A 27,357-nucleotide genomic window follows, 5' to 3' on the forward strand; every position below is an offset into this window, starting at 1 on the left:
TAGGCTCTACGTATAATGCAGCTTCTCATTGTTGCAGAACAGTATACAACTAACAGTCTAAATTGGAGGTTGATTAGATTTGATGCTTGATTAGTTTTATACTTGATTGATTGTCTTGGCCAACTAATGTGAGACTTGCATTCTACTGGCAGTGGCTACAAAATACTCAAGCCAGGTGCAACGTTTTCCTTACATGCAATGATTTAATATTGAGATATTGAATAGTCTTCTTTGTTTTCGGTCAACATTAAAAATATCTGTACTTTTGTGAAAGATTGATTTCCTTAAAATTAGTACCATGACTATAATCTGATTGTTGATGTTTTAGAGGAAAACATTCAATTGACTTCAGTACAACCACAGCTTGTAGTTTATTGGCATGATGTTAACAATCCATTTACAAAATTGTATGTGCAGTTTTTATGCAATTTCAAACTTATTGCTAAGTGAAGGCATAAATTAAAAACAAATGAAGATACCACGAGGTAGATACTTTTTCAGTCAAGCATTTACCTCAATGAAAGATTAATTTCAAATTGTGTTTATAATAGTTTGTAACCATTTGCCTTTATAGATGATTCAATATGATCTGTAAGTATACCATTTTTACCCAATTGATTGTATTTTTGGATATTGAAATCTGGTGATTTAATATTGCAATAAGAATTCTTAATAAGTTTGTAAGTCCTTGGTTGATTGTCTTGGCCAACTAATGTGAGACTCTTGCTGCTGTAGCAAACTTAGAATTAGCCAAGGAAAGCTTTATGAAATTAAAATGCTTTAAATGTAACAGGTGGAAAGTATGGCTTTTTTATTGACTGGCAAAAATACTGTCATAATATTTTGCTCATTCCCTTGATCTGCAAGTAGTTTGGGGATATTAGATTTTCCTCAATGACAACAACTTTGCTGGGCATTTTTAGTTTAGCTTAGTTTGGAGATACAGAGCAGAAACAGGCCCTTCAGCCCACCAAGTCCACGCCGACCAGCGATCCCCGCATATTAACACTATCCTACACATACTAGGAACGATTTTTACATTTACCAAGCCAATTTAGCTACATACCTGTTTATTCACAAAATGCTGGAGTAACTCAGCAGGTCAGGCAGCATCTCGGGAGAGAAGGAATGGGTGACGTTTCGGGTCGAGACCCTTCTTCAGACTGATGTCGGGGGTGGGACAAAGGAAGGATATAGGTGGAGACAGGAAGATAGAGGGAGATCTGGGAAGGAGGAGGGGAAGGGAGGGACAGAGGAGCTATCTGAAGTTGGAGAAGTCGACGTTCATACCACCGGGCCGCAAACTGCCCAGGCGAAATATGAGGTGCTGCTCCTCCAATTTCCGGCGGGCCTCACTATGGCACTGGAGGAGGCCCATGACAGAGAGGTCAGACTGGGAATGGGAGGGGGAGTTAAAGTGCTGGGCCACCGGGAGATCAGTTGCGTTAATGCGGACCGAGCGCAGGTGTTCAGCGAAGCGATCGCCGAGCCTGCGCTTGGTTTCGCCGATATAAATAAGTTGACATCTAGAGCAGCGGATGCAATAGATGAGGTTGGAGGAGGTGCAGGTGAACCTCTGTCTCACCTGGAAAGACTGTTTGGGTCCTTTGATGGAGTTGAGAGGGGAGGTAAAGGGACAGGTGTTGCATCTCGTGCGGTTGCAAGGGAAAGTGCCCGGGGTTAGGGTGGTTTGGGTAGGAAGGGACGAGTGGACCAGGGAGTTGCGGAGGGAACGGTCTCTGCGGAACGCAGAGAGGGGAGGGGATGGGAAGATATGGCCAGTGGTGGGGTCCTGTTGTAGGTGACGGAAATGTTGGTGGATGATATGTTGGATCCGCTGGCTGGTGGGGTGGAAGGTGAGAACGAGGGGGATCCTGTCCTTGTTGCGAGTGGGGGGAGGGGGAGCAAGAGCGGAGCTGTGGGATGTAGAAGAGACCCTAGTGAGAGCCTCATCTATAATGGAGGAGGGGAAGCCCCGTTTTCTGAAAAACGAGGACATCTCGGAAGCCCTAGTCTGAAACACCTCATCCCGGGCGCAGATGCGGCATAGACGGAGGAATTGGGAGTAGGGGATAGACTTTTTGCAGGGGACCGGGTGGGAAGAAGTGTAGTCCAGATAGCTGTGCGAGTCGGTGGGCTTGTAGTAAATGTCCGTCACTAGTTTTTCTCCCGTGATGGAGATGGTGAGGTCCAGAAACGGGAGGGAGATGTCAGAGATAGTCCAGGTATATTTAAGGGCAGGATGGAAATTGGAGGTGAAGTGTATGAAGTCAGTGAGTTCTGCATGGGTGCAAGAGGTAGCACCAATGCAGTCGTCGATGTAGCGGAGGTAGAGTTCGGGGATGGGGCCAGTATACGTCTGGAACAGGGATTGTTCGACGTACCCGACGAAGAGGCAGGCGTAGCTAGGGCCCATGCGAGTGCCCATAGCTACGCCTCTGGTTTGGAGGAAGTGGGAGGAGTCAAAGGAGAAGTTGTTGAGGGTAAGAACCAGCTCTGCTAGGCGGAGGAGAGTGTTGGTCGATGGGGATTGGCTGATTCTACGGTCGAGGAAGAAACGGAGGGCTTCGAGACCATCCTTGTGGGGGATGGAAGTGTAGAGTGACTGGACATCCATGGTGAAAATGAGGGAGTGGGGGCCTGGGAACCGGAAGTTATCCAGGAGATGGAGAGCGTGTGAGGTGTCTTGGACGTAGGTGGGGAGGGATTTAACCAGGGGGGATAGGATGGAGTCGAGGTAGGCAGAGATAAGTTCGGTGGGGCATGAGCAGGCAGAGACAATGGGTCTGCCGGGACAGTTGTGTTTGTGGATTTTGGGTAGGAGGTAGAATCGGGCCGTGCGGGGCTGGGGAACTATGAGATTGGAGGCACTGAGGGGTAGATCGCCGGAGTTGGTGAGGTCGGTGATGGTGCTGCTGATGAAGGTCTGGTGTTTATCGGTGGGGTCATGGTCCAGGGATAGGTAGGAAGAGGTGTCTGATAGTTGTCGTCTGGCCTCGGTGCGGTAGAGGTCAGCACACCAGACTACCACAGCCCCTCCCTTGTCAGCGGGTTTAATTATTAAGTCCGGGTTGTTGCGGAGTGAGTGGAGGGCTGCACGTTCAGGAGGGGAGAGGTTGGAGTTAGTCAGGGGAGTGGTAAATTTGAGGCGGCTGATGTCACGCCGGCAGTTTGAGATAAAAAGTTCTAGTGAGGGTAGTAGGCCGTACTGGGGGGTAAAAGTGGAGGGGGTCCGTTGGAGACGGGAGAAGGGGTCATCAGTGGGGGGTCGGGGCGCCTTGCCATGGTAAAAGGCTCGGAGGCGGAGGAAGAAGGGCTCCACGTCATGGCGGACGCGGAACTCGTTGATGTGGGGGCGGAGGGGAACAAAGGTAAGGCCTCTGCTGAGGACCAACCGTAAGGTGTCTGAAAGGGGGAGGTCAGGGGGGATGGTGAACACCCGGCAATGGTGGGGGTTGGGGTCGGATGGAGGCAGGGGGGCAGGTGGAGGGGATGTATGGTGGGGGGGTGGTGGGTTAGCTGGGCAGAGGGGGGCATGAGGACCGATGTGGGGAGTACTGGGGGTTGCCTGGCTGGAGGGGGAAGGGGGAGACCCAGTGGAACCCCTGCTGCAGTTACCTGTAGTAGAGGGTGGGCAGTAGGACCCAGCAGTGCTGAGGGGCTCTGCCTGGTGGGGGCTGTGGGCCCAGCGCGGTGTGTGAGGGCCAGGTGGAGCTGCAGCCTGTTGTTGGTACCGGGGGCCGGGTACAGCGACGGCTGCGTCCTGCTGCTGGGCGGTGGAGCGGCGCGGGTCAGCACGGTCGCTGGGGGAGGCCCGCGGGGACCTGGAGTCCGGGTAAGTGACGGTCGGCTTGGTCAGCGAATGGCCGGGGAGGGCGTGGGCGGCAGTGAAGGGGTCGGGAAGGTCGGCGGCAGCGGTGAAGGGGTCGGGAAGGATGTGGGCGGCAGCGGTGAAGGGGTCGGGAAGGTCGGCGGCAGCGGTGAAGGGGTCGGGAAGGACGTGGGCGGCAGCGGCGGTGCAGAGGCCTCGCTCGTCGGCGGCAACGGCCCCGGGGAGGCGGTGGAGGTCGGCGGCGGCAGCAGCCTCAGGTGAGCCCACATCAACGAGTTCCGCGTCCGCCATGACGTGGAGCTCTTCTTCCTCCGTCTCCGAGCCTTTTACCATGGCAAGGAGCCCCGACCCCCCACTGATGACCCCTTCTTCCGTCTCCAACGGACCCCCTCCACTTTTACCCCCCAGTATGGCCTACTACCCTCACTAGAACTTTTTATCTCAAACTGCCGGCGTGACATCAGCCGCCTCAAATTTTCCACTCCCCTGACTAACTCCAACCTCTCCCCTTCTGAACGTGCAGCCCTCCACTCACTCCGCAACAACCAGGACTTAATAATTAAACCCGCTGACAAGGGAGGGGCTGTGGTAGTCTGGCGTGCTGACCTCTACCGCACCGAGGCCAGACGACAACTATCAGACACCTCTTCCTACCTATCCCTGGACCATGACCCCACTGATAAACACCAGACCTTCATCAGCAGCACCATCACCGACCTCACCAACTCCGGCGATCTACCCCTCAGTGCCTCCAATCTCATAGTTCCCCAGCCCCGCACGGCCCGATTCTACCTCCTACTTAAAATCCACAAACACAACTGTCCCGGCAGACCCATTGTCTCTGCCTGCTCATGCCCCACCGAACTTATCTCTGCCTACCTCGATTCCATCCTATCCCCCCTGGTTAAATCCCTCCCCACCTACGTCCAAGACACCTCACACGCTCTCCATCTCCTGGATAACTTCCGGTTCCCAGGCCCCCACTCCCTCATTTTCACCATGGATGTCCAGTCACTCTACACTTCCATCCCCCACAAGGTGGTCTCGAAGCCCTCCGTTTCTTCCTCGACCGTAGAACCAGCCAATCCCCATCGACCAACACTCTCCTCCGCCTAGCAGAGCTGGTTCTTACCCTCAACAACTTCTCCTTTGACTCCTCCCACTTCCTCCAAACCAGAGGCGTAGCTATGGGCACTCGCATGGGCCCTAGCTACGCCTGCCTCTGTCGGGTACGTCGAACAATCCCTGTTCCAGACGTACACTGGCCCCATCCCTGAACTCTACCTCCGCTACATCGACGACTGCATTGGTGCTACCTCTTGCACCCATGCAGAACTCACTGACTTCACCTCCAATTTCCATCCTGCCCTTAAATATACCTGGACTATCTCTGACATCTCCCTCCCGTTTCTGGACCTCACCATCTCCATCACAGGAGAAAAACTAGTGACGGACATTTACTACAAGCCCACCGACTCGCACAGCTATCTGGACTACACATCTTCCCACCCGGTCCCCTGCAAAAAGTCTATCCCCTACTCCCAATTCCTCCGTCTACGCCGCATCTGCGCCCGGGATGAGGTGTTTCAGACTAGGGCTTCCGAGATGTCCTCGTTTTTCAGAAAACGGGGCTTCCCCTCCTCCATTATAGATGAGGCTCTCACTAGGGTCTCTTCTACATCCCGCAGCTCCGCTCTTGCTCCCCCTCCCCCCACTCGCAACAAGGACAGGATCCCCCTCGTTCTCACCTTCCACCCCACCAGCCAGCGGATCCAACATCATCCACCAACATTTCCGTCACCTACAACAGGACCCCACCACTGGCCATATCTTCCCATCCCCTCCCCTCTCTGCGTTCCGCAGAGACCGTTCCCTCCGCAACTCCCTGGTCCACTCGTCCCTTCCTACCCAAACCACCCTAACCCCGGGCACTTTCCCTTGCAACCGCACGAGATGCAACACCTGTCCCTTTACCTCCCCCCTCAACTCCATCAAAGGACCCAAACAGTCTTTCCAGGTGAGACAGAGGTTCACCTGCACCTCCTCCAACCTCATCTATTGCATTCGCTGCTCTAGATGTCAACTTATTTATATCGGCGAAACCAAGCGCAGGCTTGGCGATCGCTTCGCTGAACACCTGCGCTCGGTCCGCATTAACGCAACTGATCTCCCGGTGGCCCAGTACTTTAACTCCCCCTCCCATTCCCAGTCTGACCTCTCTGTCATGGGCCTCCTCCAGTGCCATAGTGAGGCCCGCCGGAAATTGGAGGAGCAGCACCTCATATTTCGCCTGGGCAGTTTGCGGCCCGGTGGTATGAACGTCGACTTCTCCAACTTCAGATAGCTCCTCTGTCCCTCCCTTCCCCTCCTCCTTCCCAGATCTCCCTCTATCTTCCTGTCTCCACCTATATCCTTCCTTTGTCCCACCCCCAACATCAGTCTGAAGAAGGGTCTCGACCCGAAACGTCACCCATTCCTTCTCTCCCGAGATGCTGCCTGACCTGCTGAGTTACTCCAGCATTTTGTGAATAAATCGATTTGTACCAGCATCTGCAGTTATTTTCTTATATATATTAGCTACATACCTGTACATCTTTGGAGTGCGTGAGGAAACTGAACATCTCAGAGAAAACCCACGTGGTCACAGGGAGAACATACAAACTCCATACAGACAGCACCCATAGTCGGGATCGAACCCGGGTCTACGGTGCTGTAAAGGCAGCAACTCTACCGCTGCGCCACTGTGCTGCCCGTTACTGTGCAGAGAGATGGATGCTGGAGAATGAAGGATAGTTTCCTGGCTTTTCACCAATTTCACACAATAATTACAACATGGGAGAAAATCATTTGGTTGGTTTGATTGACCTCTAACTCTTAGGTCAATCCATTTCGCTTCACTGTCTCATAAAACTGCATTTGTTTTCATTAGCGTAATCATCAAGCTACTTTTGAAGCCCACACTCAAATCTGCCTACTCTGCTATCCCTGGGAGTGCATTTCTTGCCCTAAACAATTTTACATGTCACGTAATCTTGCTCATACAACAGTACTGCACAGGAACAGACTCTGTGGCCCACAATACTCCTTGTTTCTTATGTTCGTGTATCTTTTAAAGTTGTAACCCATGAATTGCTTGAATAATAGTCACACTTGCTCAGCATCATTACAACAAAAGCCATGTACATACTAGATCATCTTGAGCAAAACAACAAACTTCTGGAGAAACTCCGCAGGCCAGGCAACATGGTGGCAGTCGGGCGGGGAATGGACAAAACGATGGGTCGACAGGAAGAAGCAGAGCAGGTGGGAGGAGAGGGAACCCCATGGTGACTGAGCATGTCCTGTTCGTAGCAGCAGCCTGAAGAAAACACTGTCCCAGGGGCTACAATGGGAGCTGCAATAACAACTGCTTCAATGGGACCATGCGAGGGGTGAAGAAGAAAGGCTCGCTGGTGCACCTTGCGAGTTGGGGGTGGTGTCCGAAGTCAGGGTCTAACTGGCTTGGGAGGTGGTGCGAGCTGGGGAATGGCACCGGCAGGTCTGTCTGCTGTATCCAAAATCTGTCATAAAGGGTTCCATTAAAATGAGGTTTTACTGTATTTGGATATTTAACATGTTTGCAAAATAAATGAATCCGGAAATCTGGAGTGTATGTAATCCTTCACTTGTACATTCATGCAAATAAAGGTTTAATTATTAAAGTGCAATGATTTACCTGGGAAATATTTTAAATATTTTATTAGGAAAAGTGGGTGTTCAGAAAAATAACAGATTGAACAGGACAAGAATTTAAAAAATACTTAAGTTTAGAACTTTAAAATGAAAGAACGGAGAAAATGAGTGAAATTGGTATTTATTTTCTGTTCAATATGTTAATTAGGTTACTCTTGCAATTAGATTATCATTGTTCTTGCAACATTGGTGTTTATTTGATCATTATGTTACCTGAATTCTTACATGGCGGAACCTGTTAATAATACAAATGTTGTTACCAATGTAATTTTTGCCATTAACTTACGGTTACAAACAAGTGTTTCACTACAGGCACAAAACTAGTCCAAAAGTAATCAGGGTGACAAAAATTATCCGAAGTATCCCCAACAGAAGACATTAACTACCAGTAGGATTAAAGCATTAATATTGCATACATTTTTCCATAAAGGTTCTTCTTCAATACTTGTTAAGCCTTCCTGTATGGCATAATTTTCTTCTTCTGTGAGTTCAGGTTCCTCATGTATTGACAGGCCACAGAGCCAAAAACATGTTTTCTTCCACCAAGGAAGTGCCACTGCTTCAACAGAAGTACATAAAAATCAAATGAAGCAACAGTATCAAAGGTGATATACTATTTTCTGGTATCAGCAGAGGATAGGGACATAGACAACAAAAAAAGGTGGATGTGCATTCATCTCTACTAAACCAGGCCCTCGGTGTATTCTGGATTATCTGATAAAGCCAATATGGGACTGCAGACTCTGACACTGGTGGGAAACGAGGAGCATGATGTGGTGGCCAGCAGTCACTGGAGACACGGCTCTGATGAACAGACATCAACATATACTTATAAGAGGACATAAGCAATGATGCCCATCAGTTTGCATGCTCATGGGTAAGCTCAGGCATAGATGCTCTTGCTTCCTTCCCACACTCATCTTCCATTTGACCCAACTTGTACATAATCCTCCTTCACCCTAATATATTTTCTTTCTATATGCCACTCATCCCTAACCTCCTCCCAATGTCCCTTCCTCAGTCATTCTCCCTCCAGTTGTCCCACATCCACCCTCCTTTATCACATCAATCCTCCACTGCTGATTGGTTTCCTCTCTTTACACATGGCAATCTACTCCCTTCTCTCATCTGGCCTTCCATTCTCCACTTTGTACACTTATATTCCATCTATCTTACCCAACCTGATGTTCGCCAAGCAGATGATTTCAATTGTGGGTTAATTAACAGAGAATATATATCCCTTGTGGTCTGGATTTCTGATTCACCAACAACCATCTCCGTGCCCACCCCATCTACCAAACACACTTTGAGGAAAAAGACTGAGGAAAGGGGAATAAGAGAAAGTGTGCCACGATATGTAGCAGCAAACTCAATGTTTATATGATCTATTCAAAGGGTAAATACTTTGTGTTCTTCAGGACAATGCTGAAAGCTATTCACTCAGCAATGAAATGTGTTTAGGATTGTGGTGTTGCAGGCAGTATGCATGACAAATGGAGATGGAGCACATGCATATCCTATAATAAAAACAGAAAATACTGGGGATATATGCATCTATGCAAAAAGAAACAAAGTTAACATTTCAGTCAATATCCCCCATTACTCCTCTACCTGTTTCTTGCAGCCCATCATCCTCTGTAATAGATAATAATTCAGCATTTCTGTCAACGGATTGAGAGATTGTCTTTGGCTGGCTCCAGTTATTGTCCAAGTGATTCTTAGGAATTTTAATGTTTCTAGTCCACCATGTTAGTCGAATCAGCTTTGAAAATTAAAATAATATTTTTACTTATTTATGACCTGCAAAGATGTGTAAACTATTTATGTACAATTGGCAACAATGCAAAATAGCAAAAAGACAGATTTATATGCTAACATCATAGACAAAGTACTAGCGAAATAGTAGTGCAGTAAAACAAAGTTTTGCCTCCTGGTGGTGGGGGAAGGAGATCAATAAGGAGAAGGGTGACACGAAAGATGCTAGAATCTGGAGCAAAAAAGGGAGAGGTGCTGGAGAACACACAGCAGGTTAGGTAGCATCTGCAGAGGAAAATGGACAGCTGACATTTTGAGTTGAGATCCTTCATCCGGACTGATGAGAGTCTTGATCTAAAATGTTGTTCCTTTGTTTAAGAAGTTAGATAGGGAGAAGTGTAGGAAGGAACTGCAGATGCTGGTTTAACCGAAGATAGACACAAAATGCTGGAGTAACTCAGCGGGACAGGCAGCATCTCAGGATCGAAGGAATGGGTGAAGAAGGGTCTCGACTCGAAACGTCACCTATTCCGTCTATCCAGAGATGCTGCCTGTTTCGCTGAGTTACTCTAGCATTTTTTCTTAGATGGGGAGAATCTAGGGAATTATAAGCTGTTGAACCTCACATCCGAGGTAGGAGAGCTATTGGAGTAGCTTCTTTAGGATAGAATTTACTCCCATTTGGAAGAGAATAGGTTAATTAGGGACAGTCAGCAAAGCTTTGTACATGGCAGGTCGTGTCTTACTGACTCAATCAAGTTTGTTGCGAAGGTGACAAAGGGATCGATGAGGGTAGGGCTGAGAATTTTAGTCAGGCATTTGATAAAGTCCTTGATGGTAAGCTGATCCAGAAGATTACGATGCATGGGATCAACAGTGACCTCGTCGTATGGATTCAGAACTGGCTGACTGATTAAAGACAGAGGGTTGTGATGGGACCACAATACTCAAGCTGGAGGTCTGTGTCCAGTGGAGTTCTGCAGGGTTCTGTGTTGGGACCTTTTTTGTTTTTGATATTTATAATTGACTTGGATGTAAACGTAGATAAGTTGATTAGTAGGTTTGCAGATGATACCAAGATTGCAGGTGCCGATGACGGTGAGGAAGGCTGTCATAGTATACACCTGGATATAGATCAACTGTAAATGAGTGGAGAAACGGCAGATGGAGTTTAATTCAAGCAAGTGAGAGTTGTTTTTCCCTTGGGACATAAAATAAGACTCCACATGATTGATACCAAGGTAAAAAAGGAGTTAACAAAGGATATCAATCTGGAAGTAATGGTTAATTGATATTAGGGGTCTGTTTTAAACTTGAATGGATTTGAACCAAGTCACATAGTTGGAAACAATGCAACCAAAAAATGATAAAACTGGTCTATATTCTTTGTACAAGTATAATAAAAATAAACACATTCTAGGGAATTCCAAGCAGGAGCTAAAAATACCTCAAATTAACTTTGCTTACAAGAACAAAAAAAAACGTTTTTTTCAAAGATTTACTACATTTACATGCTTATCACTTACATTTTCTTCTTGGATTGCAGGAGTCATCAGGCTGATGACAGTGATAACAATTGCACTTATTCCACATAGGATCAAAGCAAAGTAAAGGTAATGCAGGTCCTTGAGGAAAGAAGGCCTCTTATCCTCTTCACCACATGATGGCGCTCCATAAACAAACTCCATGATCATTCGAACAAGACCCAGGATCAGCCCGACCATCAATCCCCAGAAAGCACCCTGCAGCACATGTAAATAGTCCCATCATGATGGTTAACTACATGATATTCCCCAGCAAAGAAAATTCATAATCTAGATATAACATTCACAGTGTAGGAAGGAACTGCAGATGCTGGTTTACACCGAAGATAGACACAAAATGCTATAGTAACTCAAAGGTCAGGCAGCATCTCTGGAGAAAAGGAGCCTGAAGAAGGGTCTTGACCCAAAACGCCACCTATTTATTTTCTCCAGAAATGCTGCTTGACTCGCTGAGTTACTCCAGCATTTTGTGTCTATAACATTTGCAGTACTTGTCACACTCAACGTAACATTTCCAATCAGAGAACAGGCTAAAACATTATAGTACAAAATTAACTAAAAAAAATACTTGTAGAAATTCAGAAAAAGGGGACAGTGTTGAACCAATAATATTTAATCATGGATTTGAATATTAGCCACTTAGCAGAACCACTGAAGGTTGAATGGGTTTATAGTTTGGATCCTAGCCTATGGAGTGGGGACAATGCTAATTTGGAATATTTCTGATTGCAGTGATCTGTCATTAGAAGGGTTCCAAGGGAAGAAAATTGCCCCTTCAGCAACCTAAATTACTTTGATCATTTTTTGTCAAAAACACTTTACATTTATACATTTTGAAATGCATCATCCATAAAGATTTGATTCTGGTTTCAGCAGATTTTCAACATTAGTGAGGTATTAAATGACTGTAATTTTAAGAGCTCTCACTGGTACTGGTTCTCACCGGCTCATTGACTCTTGTCCAGAATATTGCAATAATGAAAAGTGCGGTGATTGGTGGTGCTAAGTAGCTGGTAACAGACTGGATGTAGTCAAAAAGCTGGCCACTGTTAGCTCTCTGGATAATAGGGATCCACACTATACTGACGGCAACTAGGAAAATAATAAATACCCTGCCGAAAGAAAAAAAAACAAGAAAAAGTTAATGAGAATGCTCTATTTCTCCTGCTGGAAAAAAACATAACACAGGTAAGTATGAAGAAACAACATCAGGCCACATCTTCTGAATTGGGTTTTATAAAAATGCTCGACATTCTCTGCTTCATGTCCATACAACCACCTTTATTTTTTTAAACTTTCCTAACAATGAGCAATATGCCACCAGTCTCTTCTTGTCATAAGCAACAAAATGTTTATTTAATTATTCAGTAGGAGAGCCGTTCACTCCTGTAGTCACTTAAAAAAAGATTGTATTAATTGCTCAAATAATTGTCCATGAATCCCTAAATAATCAAAGTAAGCAGAGTGAGAGATCTGCAACATGAACTATTTAAACAGGTATTTAAAGTTTAAAATCTCAATATGCCCTCGGAATAAACATATGAAAATTGGCATTGATAAAAGAGATTAATAAAATTACCAGGAGGTTTATTGATAATATTAAGAAGTTAAATTCAGTTGAAATAAATTAATTTGGAATAAAATGCGGTTGTTATCAGAAAGTAATCACAAAGCTATTGATTTGGAGTTAAATTCAATTGATTCATTATGTCCAATAGGAAACCAAATGTCTGTAGAGCACAGAAGCAGATATACCTAGAAATTAAGCACCAACCTCGTTAAATTCATGCTAAACACTGGAAGCAATAACATTTACAAAACTCATTAGAAATCCAATTTTAATTGTATTTAATGTTCTTGTCACTTGAATCTTTCAACATATAGAGCACGCCTTTCTTAATGGTGAAAGATATTAGGCCATGTTTATAATGGGCGGGTTATTCAATATCACCCAATTTTCCTCCCAGCAAAATTTAGTTTAGCATGGAATAGGCCCTTCTGCCCATTGAGTCTAAGCTGACCATCGAATAACCTAGTTCACACTAGTTCTATGTAATCACACTTTCACATCTACTCTCTACATACAATTTACAGAGGCCAATAACTTACAAACCCACACGGCTTCAGGACATGGGAGAAAACCAGAGCACCGGAACAAACCCATGCAATCACAGATAGAATGTGCAAACTCTAAACAGACCTATGTGGTGACAGGGATAATATGCTACCTCCATCCAGACAGCACCGAGGTTACTGTGAGTAAGCAGCTCTACCAGCTGTGTCACTATGCAGTCCTTGATGCTTTTGATGAAGGGTTCACAATTCTAAAGGTAACTGTTAATTTAAGGAAATCATCTTTGAGGTGGGTTTGGGATAAATATTGACAAGAAGGGAAAAAGATTGACAAAGGAAAATGCAACCAGGTGCAACCAGAAGCATGCTCTTCAATAGCTTGTTCATCAAGTACTTTTCAACGTATCTTTCTTATGCACCTAATGGATACGAGTCCATGTTTATATCCATATTGTATCCATATCTAATGGATCAGCATCACATTATATCCTCAGGAAACAGGCCAAGTTTTGGACCAGAGCTGACTATTATTGTTCTTCTACCTGTCCAAGCATTACTTTACATAGTTATGTGGCAACAGATGGTAGAACTCTCCGCTGATCTGGACAATTAAGTGGTGGATTACCACAGTCATCCCCAGAAGTCCCAATCCTAGCAAATGCAGCCAAGCAAGTGGCCCTAATCACCTTGGAATTCTGTTTCTCTTGTAATGTCATGGCAAGCAAGCCATTGCCAGGATTGAAAAGTTTCTTATGAAACCTCTAGTGTCATGATTCGTAAAACATTTACTTATCTTTGTGACAATATTGGGATGATTGGCCTTATTGCTGTACAAAATAGAAGTATCGTTCACAAGTTACAGGAGTAGAATTAGGTCATTTGGCCCATCGAGTCTACTCCACCATTCAATCATGGCTGATCTCTGCCTCCTAATCCCCATTTTCCTGCCTTCTCCCCATAACCCTTGACACCTGTTCTGCCGAGGTGAAGTTTAATACCCCGAACTGAGATGAGGGAAATAAATGAACATAGAAGAAAACAGAGCATGATCGCCGAGTATGCATCTATTGGAAATGGCAGATTCGATAAAGGGCAGCTGGTTTGTAATGGAGAAATTTGAAAATCTATCCATTTTTTATTTGCACATTTGGAGCCTCTTCCACATACACCATTATGAATATGGCAATGAAGATCCTAGCTGACTGCCTCAATCATGATGCACAACAAGTAAACCCCAAATAATACAGTAGGTTGGTGACTCCTACTTACTGTATGTTTATCCCACTACATAGGATAGGGTGGATGGGGAACAGAAATAATCCCTTTAACTTTTGTTGGTATACGACTTGTAAAATACAACGGTACCTGCCAACAATCATCAACTCTTGTTCAGTGGCATTTCTGCGAATCCGGTGCCAGATATCCAAGGTGAAGAGTGTGCTGCTGCTGTTAAATATTGAAGTGAGTGAACTCATTAGAGCAGCCATCATTACTGCTATCATCAGGCCCCTCAACCCTGGTTCAAAATAAACATAGAAAATACGAGCAGTTATATAAAGGTCTCAGCAGGGTGAAGGATGATGGAAACGGAGGCAATATCCACAGTCTCTGTAATTTCCTTATAATTTAAATTGATACCATTGACAATTGTTCCAGTGACATCAAGTGTAAAGGATCAAATCACATGTCTAATTATATGGAGGAATTTATTAGTTGGAGTTAAATATCAGAAATCCATCTATTTCTGACACTTGGTAGACACAAAATGCTGGAATAACTCCGGAGAGAAGGAATGGGTGATGTTTCAGGTCGAGACCCTTCTTCAGACGACAGTCAGGGGCTGGGGGTGGCTAGGTGACTTTGCAGGTTGGGATCTTTCTCCAGAGATGCTGCCTGGCCCGCTGTCGAATGCTGTCCCCAGGTTTGCTAGGTTGCAGATGCATTTAGAAGCACGTAATATTAAATTAAGAAAAGGCATTTGAAGATACCAGAAGATAGTTTTGTTTAACCAATTTATTTACCGTCAGGACATTTGACAGGTAGATTGGAGGCGACGGTTTGACGGTCAGGTAAGCGTGGGAATTTTGCGATGTTTCCGAAGACGGTGTAATCTCTTAGCCAGGTGCTAGTTTCACAAAAAAAGTTACTTGTATCAACCTGACTCGGCATTGTCGTGGTCATTGTCGTAGGGTAAAAGAAAATTTCGAAATCTGCTATGACTTTGACAGTCGCCGGCAGTCGCTTTAAAAATCGTGTAACTGGGGCAGGCCCTTTGGTGAAGAGCTGGGCTAATAATAGCTGCTGACAACAATCAGGTAGATACACTCAGAGAGGATGACAAAAAACTTCACAGTGGGCAAAGATTAGATGCACTGTTCATAAAATTGCAATCTAAAACCAATAAATAATAATAAATACAGTCTCACCTACTGGCATAAGTTCCACTACCAGTTTGGGGTATGCAATGTTTGAACATCCTACTCTGGCTCCACAGACTGACTCACAAACATCTGGATCCACACAGCCCACATCATCTGGAAATGTTCAAAGTAAATTAATAACAAAGAAAATAACTTCAAGAATTCAGGTGAAAATACTCAAAAACCTGTTGAGACTAGCGTGTCAAATGCCATGGTTATCCGTCATCTGGTATTTTCACGGACCTAGCTGTACTTGATTTTTTCTCCATCGTAGAACTAATGAAGGCATCGTTATTCATTATGCCATGTTTTTTTATTCATTAGATTTAATGTACTGATACAGTGAAAAGCTTTGTTTTGCATGTTATCTAAACACCTCAGATATTCCATACATAGATACAATCAGTTCAAACAAGAACAATAGATAGATAGAAACATAGAAAATAGGTGCAGGAGTAGGCCATTCGGCCCCTTGAGCCAGCACCGCTGGCCACCACCACCATTCAATATGATCTTGGCTGATCATCTCAAACCAGTATCCCGTTCCTGCTTTCTCCCCATATCCCTTGATTCCATTGGCCCTAAGAGCTGTATCTAACGTCTGAGCTAGATCAAAGGGGAAGATACAGTGCAGAATATAGTTCTCCGAGAAGTTCACTCTGTTTCACTATATATAGTTCAGATATAGTTCACATATAGTTCACTCTGTTTCTTAGACAAAGTCCAATTCCTCATGGGGTAATGATGAATTGAATAGTATCCTATCATAAGGAAGGACCATTCAGTTGCCTGATAACAGAGGGGAAGAAAATAATGTACTGACTGTATAGATAGCACATATTTAATGTATTAAATAAATATTTAATTTATCTTCCATTATCAAATTATTAAAGCAAGGCTTACAGACCATTTGCATGATGGGCTTGTACCAAGACCACATGAACACAAGTTGTACACACCTGGGAACAGTGCCCTACTGATCATGCCTGGCCAGACAATGAAGAACATGGGTAACATCTTCAGATAACCTCCCAAAACCGATCCTCCCTTGGCATGAGAAAGACTTTTTGCTGAAAGGGACCTCTGTACGATGACCTAATTAAAAGAAACAACTAAATAAATTAAATATCAATGCATATTAAGTCATTAGGATCTGTTATCAACAAACAATCAGCTTTTCTACAGTGAGGTGATTTATAGCGACATTCATTTGATTCTTGTTTAGATATTGGATTGACAAACGTAAGCTGAAATAGCCAAGCAAAAAGGTCATGGTGTTGGTCAGTGTGAATGGTAGTAAGTCTTAGGACTTGTACATAAGATTCTGCTCTTAGATCCAGTGCTATGTTAGACTGGGTGTAGGCCTTTCTTTGAATGGGGACTGAGGGGCTACAAGGAGGAAAGGAGAATCACATGTATTATGTTTTTGTTTGTCATTTGCATTTTTTTTTAAAATTCAATATTTAAAGTTGCTTTAAACCATTGAAACAGTTCAACAGTTTTGACAGATAATAAATCCAGCAGAGGTGTCTGACAAGCTGTCAATGACTTCCATAGGAGGTTCAACTGCAGGTCTTGCACTTTCTCACTCTATCCATGATTTCTGAGGCCTTTCCACCATTCAGGAGCTCAGTACTTGTCTCTTGGCCTGAAATCAATCTTCCAGAACCAGAGTTTGGGGAATGTACAGTAAATGGTGAGTTAGGACATTAAATCTACCTTAACCAACAGCTTGAAAGCTTTTCGTTTGTAATGGTGTGCTAAGACTACCTTCAGGACACTGATATGTTGACTCCCACATTATATCATAGATTCTAATAATATATGCTCTGAATAAATCAGTTTAAAATGCCTCTGCTGTTCCAGGCATTAATCCAGTTAATGTAAATAGCTTACCATTTCCACTCTTAGCTAATAAAAAGAAAAAAGTCAGAGCCACCAATAATCACCTCACATCAGCATCCAGTAGCTTAACTTCAGGGCCTGTAGGCCTGTAATTACTGTGGGCAATAATATTGGGCGCATACTTAACATTTTTAATAGATACTTGTTGTGATAAAAGAGAAATCTGGTGCACATTAATTCACCATTTATCTGCTATTATTACTAACATTTAATGCTAGCCTAATAACTATACACATAGAAGTCCAGATTACTATTGATAACAACACTGATGCAACACAATGCAGAATCTGATTTTTTTAGAATGTGTCTCTTTCGGATAAACAACATTTCAGTCTTAAATAATCCTTAGGGTCCAAGAGGTATGGGAACTCATTGGTCTGTAATATTATGACCAATGCCCAATGTGTTCATAAAAAGGGGAAATAAAAACCAGGTTAAAATGTGAAATGGGAACAAAATTGCATAATTAATGACTATAATGATAGTTAGATATCCAACCAAATGGATATTAAATCATTTTAATTGTTGTTACATATTCCATGTTGATGTCCTTAGGCCATTGAGATTTACCTGATCAGTACACCAACACCATGTGGCAAGCACAGTGAGTCCAAATATGAGTCCAGGCCAAGGTATATCACCAGTGACTGGATCTCGAAACACGTGGAAAGCATCAGCACGTGGAATGTGACATGAAGTGTTTTCCACGGTGATGTTGGGAATTGCTTGGAAGTACTTCTCTTCCAAACCTGAATACCAACCAACTTTGTTTAAACCTGAAATCAAAATGTGTAGATTTTACTTCCACATGTCAAGTAAACTTTTATAAATAGTTCATTCGTAAATTCCACAGGACAGTCACAACAAAGAGTGCTGCTTCATAATACCTGGAATGTATTTTGCATTATGTACTATTTTGATAAATTCAATGAAAGGTTCCAATTCTTGTCTTAATGACTTTGACATAATTATACGAATGAATAAGTTTATTGGCCAAGTATATACACATACAAGGAATGCGCCTTGGTGCTCCACTCACAAGTAACAACAGGAACATACAGTAAAACAATTAAAAATAAAGCATAAAACATTAAAACATTAAGAATACAACATTATAATTTAAACATGTGAGTGAAATAAACCAGAGCAAAAAGAGACTACAGACTTTTGGTTATTGAGTAGAGCTACTATTCGTGGAAAAAAAAGCTGTTTTTATGTCTGGCTGTGTCCCTTCCAGAGGGGTGCTTCAAAGAGTTTGTGGCTAGGGTGAGAGGGGTCAGAGATGATCTTGCCCTGGCCCTTGCAGTGTACAGTTCATCAGTTCGCTACTTCCCCTTAAACCATTTCAAAACTATGAGCTTACAGAGTTTAAGGATGTAGAAGGCTACAGTATGGATTCTTTAACAGCTAGGAATAACCTGCACCAGGGAAACTCCTAATATTGGTATGTCCAATATTACCTGGTCACTGTCTTAGATGCAAATGATTGCATTAAGTGTGCTAAATGTTGGTTCAATTTAGCTGATGGAACTCTCAAATGAGTCAGCAGTTTGTGGGGTCAGACATCTAATGAAACAGCCATTCTCAACCCCTCATTCATCGGGTACATTTAACTGCTGGAGAGGAGGCAGTATTTAGGAAGCCCATGACTTTCCTGCTTATTGCAATTGTTCAACGGGTAAAGAACTGTCATAGCCCCAAAGGAGGCAGTGCTAAATTACCTTGAAGTAGCTTTTACCCTTTTCATTAAGAGCAAGCTATCTGATTACTCCTGTGGTCTTATTTTTCAAAATCTAGCAAATGGAAATTTTTTGTCTCCTTCTTAGTCAAAGCCAAAAATAAACGGCCTTTACGTTTTCCATGGATAACCTTTCAGCTAACTGCGGCACATTCAGTGTTAGCAGCAATGGACTGGTCGGTAAAATAGATGCTACTGGCAGCCTACCTGCATAACAAATGAGCCTCAAGGCTGGAAGGAATTGGGTTTATAATGTAACAACTGTTGCAATTGGAATCAGCAAGCCCTGCACTCCCCCACTTCCCACCACGATCCTCTCCTGGTCGCTGAGTATTTCAAACCTCCGCTCTGTTACCTGAATAATATCACTAACACGTTAATGGATTAAGAAGCCATTAAGAAGGTATTTATTCTAGAAACGTATTTCAGGGGGGACTTAACTCAAGGGACTGTTGCTAAATTAATGAAAGAAGTATCTTTAATCATTAATGATAATTTCAGTGATAATGAATGATCTGCAGATCCCTTTAGGCTAGTTAGATGATATATATTAACTGGTAAATTAATAATTAAATAAAATTATATTAGTACCCATTCCATTTAAATATTTACTAGAGAATATCTAACTTTGCACACAGTAAGCCGAGGGTCATTTTCTCTCTCTTATCTATCGATGTAATCTTCATATTGCTGCTTTTCTTTCTCTCTGTTTCAACTTCTTGTTCCAATCTCTGATCATTCTAACCTTTCAGATGACCCAGAGATGAATAGTGATGAAATAGGAAACATTTCTGGGTAATTGCAAGGAATGTTGGGTGTAATATGGTGGCGTAGGATCTGCCAGAAAATAATGGGTCCATTTTGGGCCACTGGTAATGTGAGAAAGAGATCCAGGTGTCAGTAAGCAGTTATTGCGAATCATAGAATGGATTTGGTCAAAGGTAGAAGGTGAAACAAGAGGAAAAATCAGAATATGAAGGAATGCGTGTTTAGAGTTAATAGGAGGTAGCAAATATGGAGCACTGGGATAGGCAAGGGAGTATAATTTGAAGGTTTTGGGACAGTACCCGAGACAACATTTGACAAGATATAAACTTTATTCCTGTAACATTTGCACAAGTCAGACTTAAAGGTTGACTGCTGAGGCCACATTACAACTAATTTACCAGTTAATACCAGACACCACTTTTTACTATTGGAGTTTGAATGAGGCATGTGGTGGAAGATATGATGACATGGAGATACAATACCATGGAGTAAGGTAGCTCCACCAATAAATCATGAATCAATCAAAGTGTCCATAGAATTATCATCATTTCAAGAGCAATTAATAATTCTGAGGGGGAATGAGTGGAGGGCAATGATTGTTGATCGGCTGCCAGAGGCTGGCCACATTGTCAATGGACTGTATGAGTGGGGTGAAAATGAAATTGATGGGAATCAACATTCCCAGGTATATTGGCAGAAGGATTAGTACACAAAATGGTGGGGCAATTAGGAATACTATTGTTAGGGAGGGTTGGTTTCCTTTGCAGATTGCAATCCTTTGCAGAATGCATTAAAAGAGGCAGAAGTAGCGACTGTGGGCTGATGTACTAGAGTCAACATTATGTGTTAGAAAGTGTAATAATAAAAATAAGAACATAAAGATCGAAGATAAATTAAATCACGTGACATATACATGAATACTAGATTAGGTTTGCAATATAATACGGGGAAATATAGTGATTCAAAGCAATATAACTGCATTTTACGATTTATCCATCTGAACGTTGTTTGAAGCTTCTGAGACTGTTTATATTAAAAGCTTATTAATGTTTAGCCTAAAGCCTTCATATTACAACTAACAGATAAATAGTAAATGTATAGGCTTTAAAGACACTAAGCTGAACCCGCTTCTTCATTCATTTCCATCATACTTTATAATTTTTATATTCATTCATACCAAAGAACTCACCAATGAACATAAGGATGAGCGCTCCTACCACCATAATCACAGTCTGAAGGGCATCTGTATAAATCACAGCAGTCAAACCACCTGCCAGTGGGAAGGTAAAAATACCCATTTACTGATTTTTCAAACACATAATCTCAGATTGTAAGTAATAAATCTGATATAAATGCAATCATGTGATTCCCTGAAGATTTAAACAAAGATAAATCTTTCTGAGCACACACTATGAGTCTGTGTGCCACATACATTAGTTTTCAACTTCTTTTAAGTTCATTTATGTCTAGAAATTGTTCAAAGATTCTTCAAGACTGCAGCACAGATTTCCCATTTGAAATGATCCACAGAGTCATACAGAAGAGAAGCAGGCCTTCCAGATTCTTCTTCAACCATTTCTTTACATCACTCTTTATAAACCCTATGGCCTTTGCCAATACTGATGGCAAATCAGTAGCTGATTTGCTGAACATAACTAGATCTCCATTCTGCCTCTGATAAATGTTTTACTCATTCATACGAGGTTAATGTTCATGGCGAGGCCTGTGTTTATTGGTTGTTTCTCACAACATTTGAAAATGTGCTCATGTGAGGTGGGATGCACTATGGCTTTGAACCAATGATAATGAAAGACTAACAATAAATGTCCACGTTAGGAAGGTATGTGACTTGTGGAAAACTCAGAGTTGGTGGTATTCTCAAATATTTTTTATGTCTTTATCTTTTTATGTTATAGTGGGTTTGATAAGTAGTAGAAGATAAGCCATATGCCACTGCAGAACATTTTACAGATGGTGGAGATTGCAGTCACGGTTATCGGTAGCTAAACAGTAAATATATATGATAATGGTTAGGGGGGCTGCTTGGTCCTCCACATTGTTGAGCTTCTTGTGAGTTGTTGGAACTGCAATCATCTAGGCAGATGGATGGCATTCCATTGCATTCCTGATAAAATAGTCTAAAATTCGATTTTCTCTTCGGCTCCAACCTGAAAATTTGCTACCACTCTTTTTCTATGAATTTCTCAAATTGCTTGTTAGAGAATTGTCTCAGAGTGACTCATCCATTCATTTTTTTGCCTAGGTTTTCCCCTGATTCTAATGGCCTTTAATCCTGAAATCATCACGTGAGGAGAGCAAAGAATCAAATGCATGTTAATCTCTGCATCACTGCATAGCCATGGCAATATATTGATCAAAAAAAGTTCTCAATGCTGAACATAGTTGCAAAAATGGCAATATATGGATGAAATTCTACTTGCATTTAGAATCTTATTAGGATGTCTAATTTAGTTTGTGAATTGCCAAATGTAAACCAATTTAAATTGAAAATACACTGAGAATGAGACACAAATTTCAATGGAGTATCATGGCAATTCTAAGGATTTCAAGAAACGAAGTGAATATGTTAACATACCACTAACAACTTTATTTATTTCTCTATCCTTATATAGGCAATGATAATACCAATGTTGAAGTGAAAGTCTCAATTTGTACAATGGGTTGGTGTCCAAAATGTGTAGGTTCAACTTAGTATACCATGGATCACAATTTAGAAAATGCCGCAGCAAATCAACAGCATTAGTTGCAGCCCACTAGCTTTCATTTTTTATTCTACTAAGTCCCAACAAGAACACAAAGTGCTGGAGTAACTCAGGCGAGTCAGGGGCAGCATCTCTGGAGGACATGGATTGCTGAGGTTTCAGGTGGAAACGTCACCTAACTATTCTTCAGACTGGATAGTTGAATTCAACTATCACATGCTAGGCTTTGTCCTGCTCCTACCTCCTTTCCAACTTTCCCTCCTCTGCAACAATCAGTCTGAAGAAGGGTCCCGATCCAAAACATCATCTATCCATGTCCCCCAGAGATACTGCCTGACTCGTCCAGCATCTGCAGTTTCTTGTGTCTGAGTCTTGTGAACATCCCTTGTCTTCATTTATTCTGATTCACATGTTTTTCTTCTATTTGATATTCTTGTCTTTGTTTTTAAATTTCAAATTAGTTTCAAAATTAGCTACGATTTTCCAAACACAGTGGGTACCAGAAATCTGAAATAAAACAGAAAAATTCTGTTCAGCAGGTCAGGTAATATTTGTGTGGAGGAAAGTGCTGATGTTTCAAATCAAATACCTTCCTCCCTTCAAAGATGTTGCCTGATTTGTTGAGCATTATCATTAAAAAGAAGAAAAATCTGTTAAGAGTTTTTTTTCTGTTTGACTCTAAACTGTTCAAAATTTAAACATCCGATTGAGAGTCACCCCTATTCAAAGTTAGAATGTTATACACTAGTAATTATTGCACTACTTCCTTTAGATTTACGAATCCTTTAAAACTTCAATCGTATGTATACTTAAATAAATCTCTTCAAAATATCTACTTTTCATGACATCACTCCATAGGGTTTTTCCTTTCTTCACTGACAATAGAAACCAAAGGGGTTTTAATCTGACTAATGTTGGCTCACAGTATCATTGCTGACAACACTAAAATTGGAGGAGTTGCAGACAGCGAGGAAGGCTGTCAGTAGATACAGCAAGGTATCTGCAGAGAAATGTGAGGTGTTGCATTTTGGGAAGTCTAACATGGGTAGAACCTACACAGTGGGTTGTAGAGCAGAGGATCTAAGAGTGCAGGTGCACAGTTCCTTGAAGGTGGAGTCGCAAGTAGATCGAGTGGTCAAAAGGCTTTTGGCATATCGGCCTTCATCAGCCAGAGTACTGAGTATAGAAGTTAGGTGGTCATGTTGCAGTTGTATAGGACGTTGGTGAGGCCGCATTTAGAGTATTGTGTTTAGTTTTGGGCACCAGTTTATAGGAAATATGTTGACAGGCTGGAAAGGTTACAGAGAAGATTTACGAGAATGTTGACAGGACAAGAGGATGTGAGCTATAGGGTAAGGTTGAGTAGGCTGGGGCTCTATTCCTTGGAGTTCAGGAGGCTGAGGGGTGATATTATAGAGGTGTATAAGACCATGAGAGGAATATGTCAGGTAGTCTCTTGCCCAGAGTAGGTGAATCAAGGACCAGAGGACATTGGTTTAAGGTGAAGGGAAAAAGATTTAATAGGAATCTGAGGGGTAACTTTTTTACACAAAGGGTGGTGGATGTATGGAACAACCTGCCAGAGAAGGTAGTTGAGGCAGGGACTATCCCAACATTTAAGAAACAGTTAGACAGATACATGGATAGGACAGGTTTAGAAGGATATGGGCCAAATGCTGGTAGGTGGGACTATTGTAGCTGGGGCATGTTGGCTGGTGTGAGCAAATTGGGCCGAAGGGCCTGTTTCCACACTGTATCACTCTATGACTCTATACAGATGGGCTACAGAAATGGGTGGCAAAATTGCAGATGGAGTTTATCCCAAGCAAGTGTGAGGTGTTGCACTTTGGAAGATTAAATGTAAGGAGTCAGTAAACCATTAATGGCAAGATTCTTCATAGCATTGATGTGCAGAGGGATCTTGGAGTCCAAGTTCATTGCTCACTGAAGGTGCTAGCATAAATAGATACAGTGGTAAAGAAGGTGTACGGTATACTTGCCTTCATTGCCAGGGGCATTGAATAGAAGAGTCAGGAAGTTATGATGCAGCTCTATTGGACTTTGGTTAGGCCACCTTTGGAGTATTGCGTGTAATTCTGGTCACCCAATTACAAGGAGGATATGGAGGCTATAGAGGAGATTTACCAGAATGCTACCTGGATTAGAGGGTTTCAGCTACAGGGAGAGGTTGGATAAACTTAGATTGTTTTCTCTGGAACTTGAGGTTGAATGGAGACTTGATAGGTGTATAAAATTATGAGAGGCATGGATAGGCTAGATAGTCAGAGCCTTTTCCCCCAGAGTGGAAATGTTAACACGAAAGGGCATAGCTATATGGTGAGAGAGGGAAAGTTTAATGGAGATGTGCGGGGCAAGTTTTTTTTTTACACAGCAAATGGCGGGGCCTGGAACACACTGCCAGGGTTGGTGGTGGAGGCAGATACAATAGTGGCGTTTAAGAGGCTTTTAGATAGGCATACGGAAGTGCAGGGAATAGAAGGATATGGATCATCTCATCAGGGAGATGAGATCAGTTTGGCTTGGCATCATGGCTGGCACAAATGCTGTGGGCAGAAGGGCCTGTTCCTGTGCTGCACTGTTCTATGTTATTGGTGGTAGACAGAAATGTAGACTTGAAATTACAATCAACCATGATCTTACTGAATAGTGGAATAAGCTCAAGGGGCTGAGTGCCCCAACTTTGCTCTTCATATATTCATTGATATGTTCAACCACACAAGATTAGATTACGGTTTTAGTGTCACGTAACAGAATTTAACCAAACATTAATACAAATTTCATAACTCCTGATTCAGTATTTGAGTCTACTGAAACTCGTAAGCAGTGTCTGGATGTAAAGAGATGAGAGTTCTACCATATGAAATCTTCCCTTGATGTGAAAATGTGCCCTTTCCATGGAGAAAATCCTTTTGAACTAATTCCATATAAAGGCTAATGTGATTTCTTGCAGATGACTGAACTGGTTGTCAATTCATAACGGGCAAACATCGTCAGCACAAAGTAACAATTTCAAGGCCATGACAAGAGAGATAGAACAGAAGATGCATTGTCGATGTTCTAACTGTTGTTTCCAATGATTTTCAAGAATACATTAGAAGTGAATTAATCCTGCATGATTAACTTTTTAAAGAAATGTCCAAATAAACATCACTTGAGAGAACTCGTAATCGGTAGCTATTTCAAGGTAAAGAAAGAGTTGGTTATGGTTCTTTAGACAAGAATTTATTGTCTGGATCAGTGATTTTATTTCACAATAACTGGCTAAGATATTTATTTTCTTTCTTGGTTTAATAATTCCTTTTTTGATAATATTTTTTCTGTTGACATAGATACTATAAACAAATCGCCAACATGAGTCTCCATGCAAGTGTTGCAATCACTGTTTGCAATGGAATAAAGGACTTCTCTCCAATGAGAGTTTCTGATCTTACATTGAGCATAAAGGAACAGCAAACATAAAGTTTCCTTGAACCTTTCTCCGTGGATATATATAGAACATTACATACAGGTTGGTAAAAATAGAAGAACAGAAGGATTAGGATTTGATCAACCGAGTCGGTTTCACCAGTCAGTTTCCCACACACTTTCGCAAATCCCTAGCCAGTTCAAATATTCATTGACCCCCATCTTCAATATATTCAATTACTTCATCTCCACAGCCCTCTGGGGTATAGAATTCCAAAAAGTCAGGACTCAGAGAAGAAATCTTCCTCATGCCCACTTAAATGAGCGATCCTTTATTTTGAAACTATGCCTTCCAATTTTAGATAATCCGACTCGCAGTGGCATTTTCTCAGCAGCCACCCTGTCAAACCGCTGAGAATCATTCTTCTAAATTTCAATTTGAAATGGCCCAACTTTCACAACCTCTTCATTCCAGCTATCAACCATGTGTAATTTTCTGCAAATATTTTGCTCCAAACCTGTACACAATGCGCCAGGTGTGGTCTCAGCAGTGCTCTGTAAACTTATATCAAAACTTCCATGGTTTTATACTCCACATCCTTTACACAAAATCATTAGCTGTCCGTTTTACTTGCTTTATCTATATGCTAGCCTTTTGCATTTTATGTGCGAGGAATCCCAGGTCTCTACATACCAATGTTTTGTTTCTTCGTTATTTCTGCCAAAGCAGATAACCTCACGTTTTGCATGCCATCTTCATCTACCAACTTCCAAACCACCCGCTTAACCTACTTGTATCGCTTTCCAGACTCCTTTTCTCCACAACCTGCTCTGTTTACCCAGCTATCTTTGTATTGTCAACAAGTCCGGTGACTCTACACTTGGCCATCGTACAAGTCATTCATATAGAGAACACTTAAGACTCTAACACCCATCCATGTCATCCTACTAACCACTAAATGCCAGTCATAAAATGACCCATTGATCCAACTCTTTGTTTACTGTAAGCCATAAAAGCGATATATTACTAACAGCCCCATACATTTTTAGATCAATTACGTGCTCTCTTGGCTATTAGTAATTCCAGACTCAAAAGTAGAAGCAATCCTCTCACTAAAAGTGATTGGTTGATGAGATGCGTAACGATGTGACAGTAATACTGCATTGCTCATATTTTCAAAAGGTGAAAGTTGTGTAGTTACCAGCTATTGTGAAAATAGCAGTCACTGCCAGGAGAGTTACTGTAGAAATGTAGAGATTCCAACCCAGTGAGACCTGGATAAACAGTGCTCCAGAGAAAATGTCAGTCTGAAAGAAGGAATATAAATAACACATGAACAATAATCTATAACTTACGTAACTAATCTACTTAATAGAGATAGATACACCACAAAAACATGAAAGGGACCGAGGAAACCATATAAAATCAAAGAAATGGTGA

General features: G+C 42.3%; 1 protein-coding gene across 3 annotated transcripts in view; it reads right to left on the minus strand.

Moving 5' to 3' along the window:
- Positions 1–7,699: 7,699 nt before the first annotated feature.
- Positions 7,700–27,357, minus strand: part of slc5a9 (solute carrier family 5 member 9) — a 30,938-nt gene continuing 11,280 nt past the window's right edge. For 2 of the 3 annotated variants that reach the window (XM_078408573.1, XM_078408575.1), the window contains 10 exons: positions 27,119–27,224; positions 20,957–21,037; positions 17,832–18,037; positions 16,316–16,451; positions 15,363–15,470; positions 14,302–14,452; positions 11,807–11,975; positions 10,846–11,061; positions 9,176–9,326; positions 7,700–8,123 (listed from right to left, as the gene is read on the minus strand). In XM_078408573.1, coding sequence (XP_078264699.1) covers positions 7,915–8,123; positions 9,176–9,326; positions 10,846–11,061; positions 11,807–11,975; positions 14,302–14,452; positions 15,363–15,470; positions 16,316–16,451; positions 17,832–18,037; positions 20,957–21,037; positions 27,119–27,224 — 1,533 coding nt within the window. In that variant the 3' untranslated portion in view covers positions 7,700–7,914. The remainder of the gene's footprint in view (positions 8,124–9,175; positions 9,327–10,845; positions 11,062–11,806; positions 11,976–14,301; positions 14,453–15,362; positions 15,471–16,315; positions 16,452–17,831; positions 18,038–20,956; positions 21,038–27,118; positions 27,225–27,357) is intronic. The other variant, XM_078408574.1, reaches the window with a different exon arrangement.

This window comes from Rhinoraja longicauda, chromosome 11, assembly GCF_053455715.1.
Source record: "Rhinoraja longicauda isolate Sanriku21f chromosome 11, sRhiLon1.1, whole genome shotgun sequence".
Classification (NCBI taxonomy): Eukaryota; Metazoa; Chordata; class Chondrichthyes; order Rajiformes; family Arhynchobatidae; genus Rhinoraja; species Rhinoraja longicauda.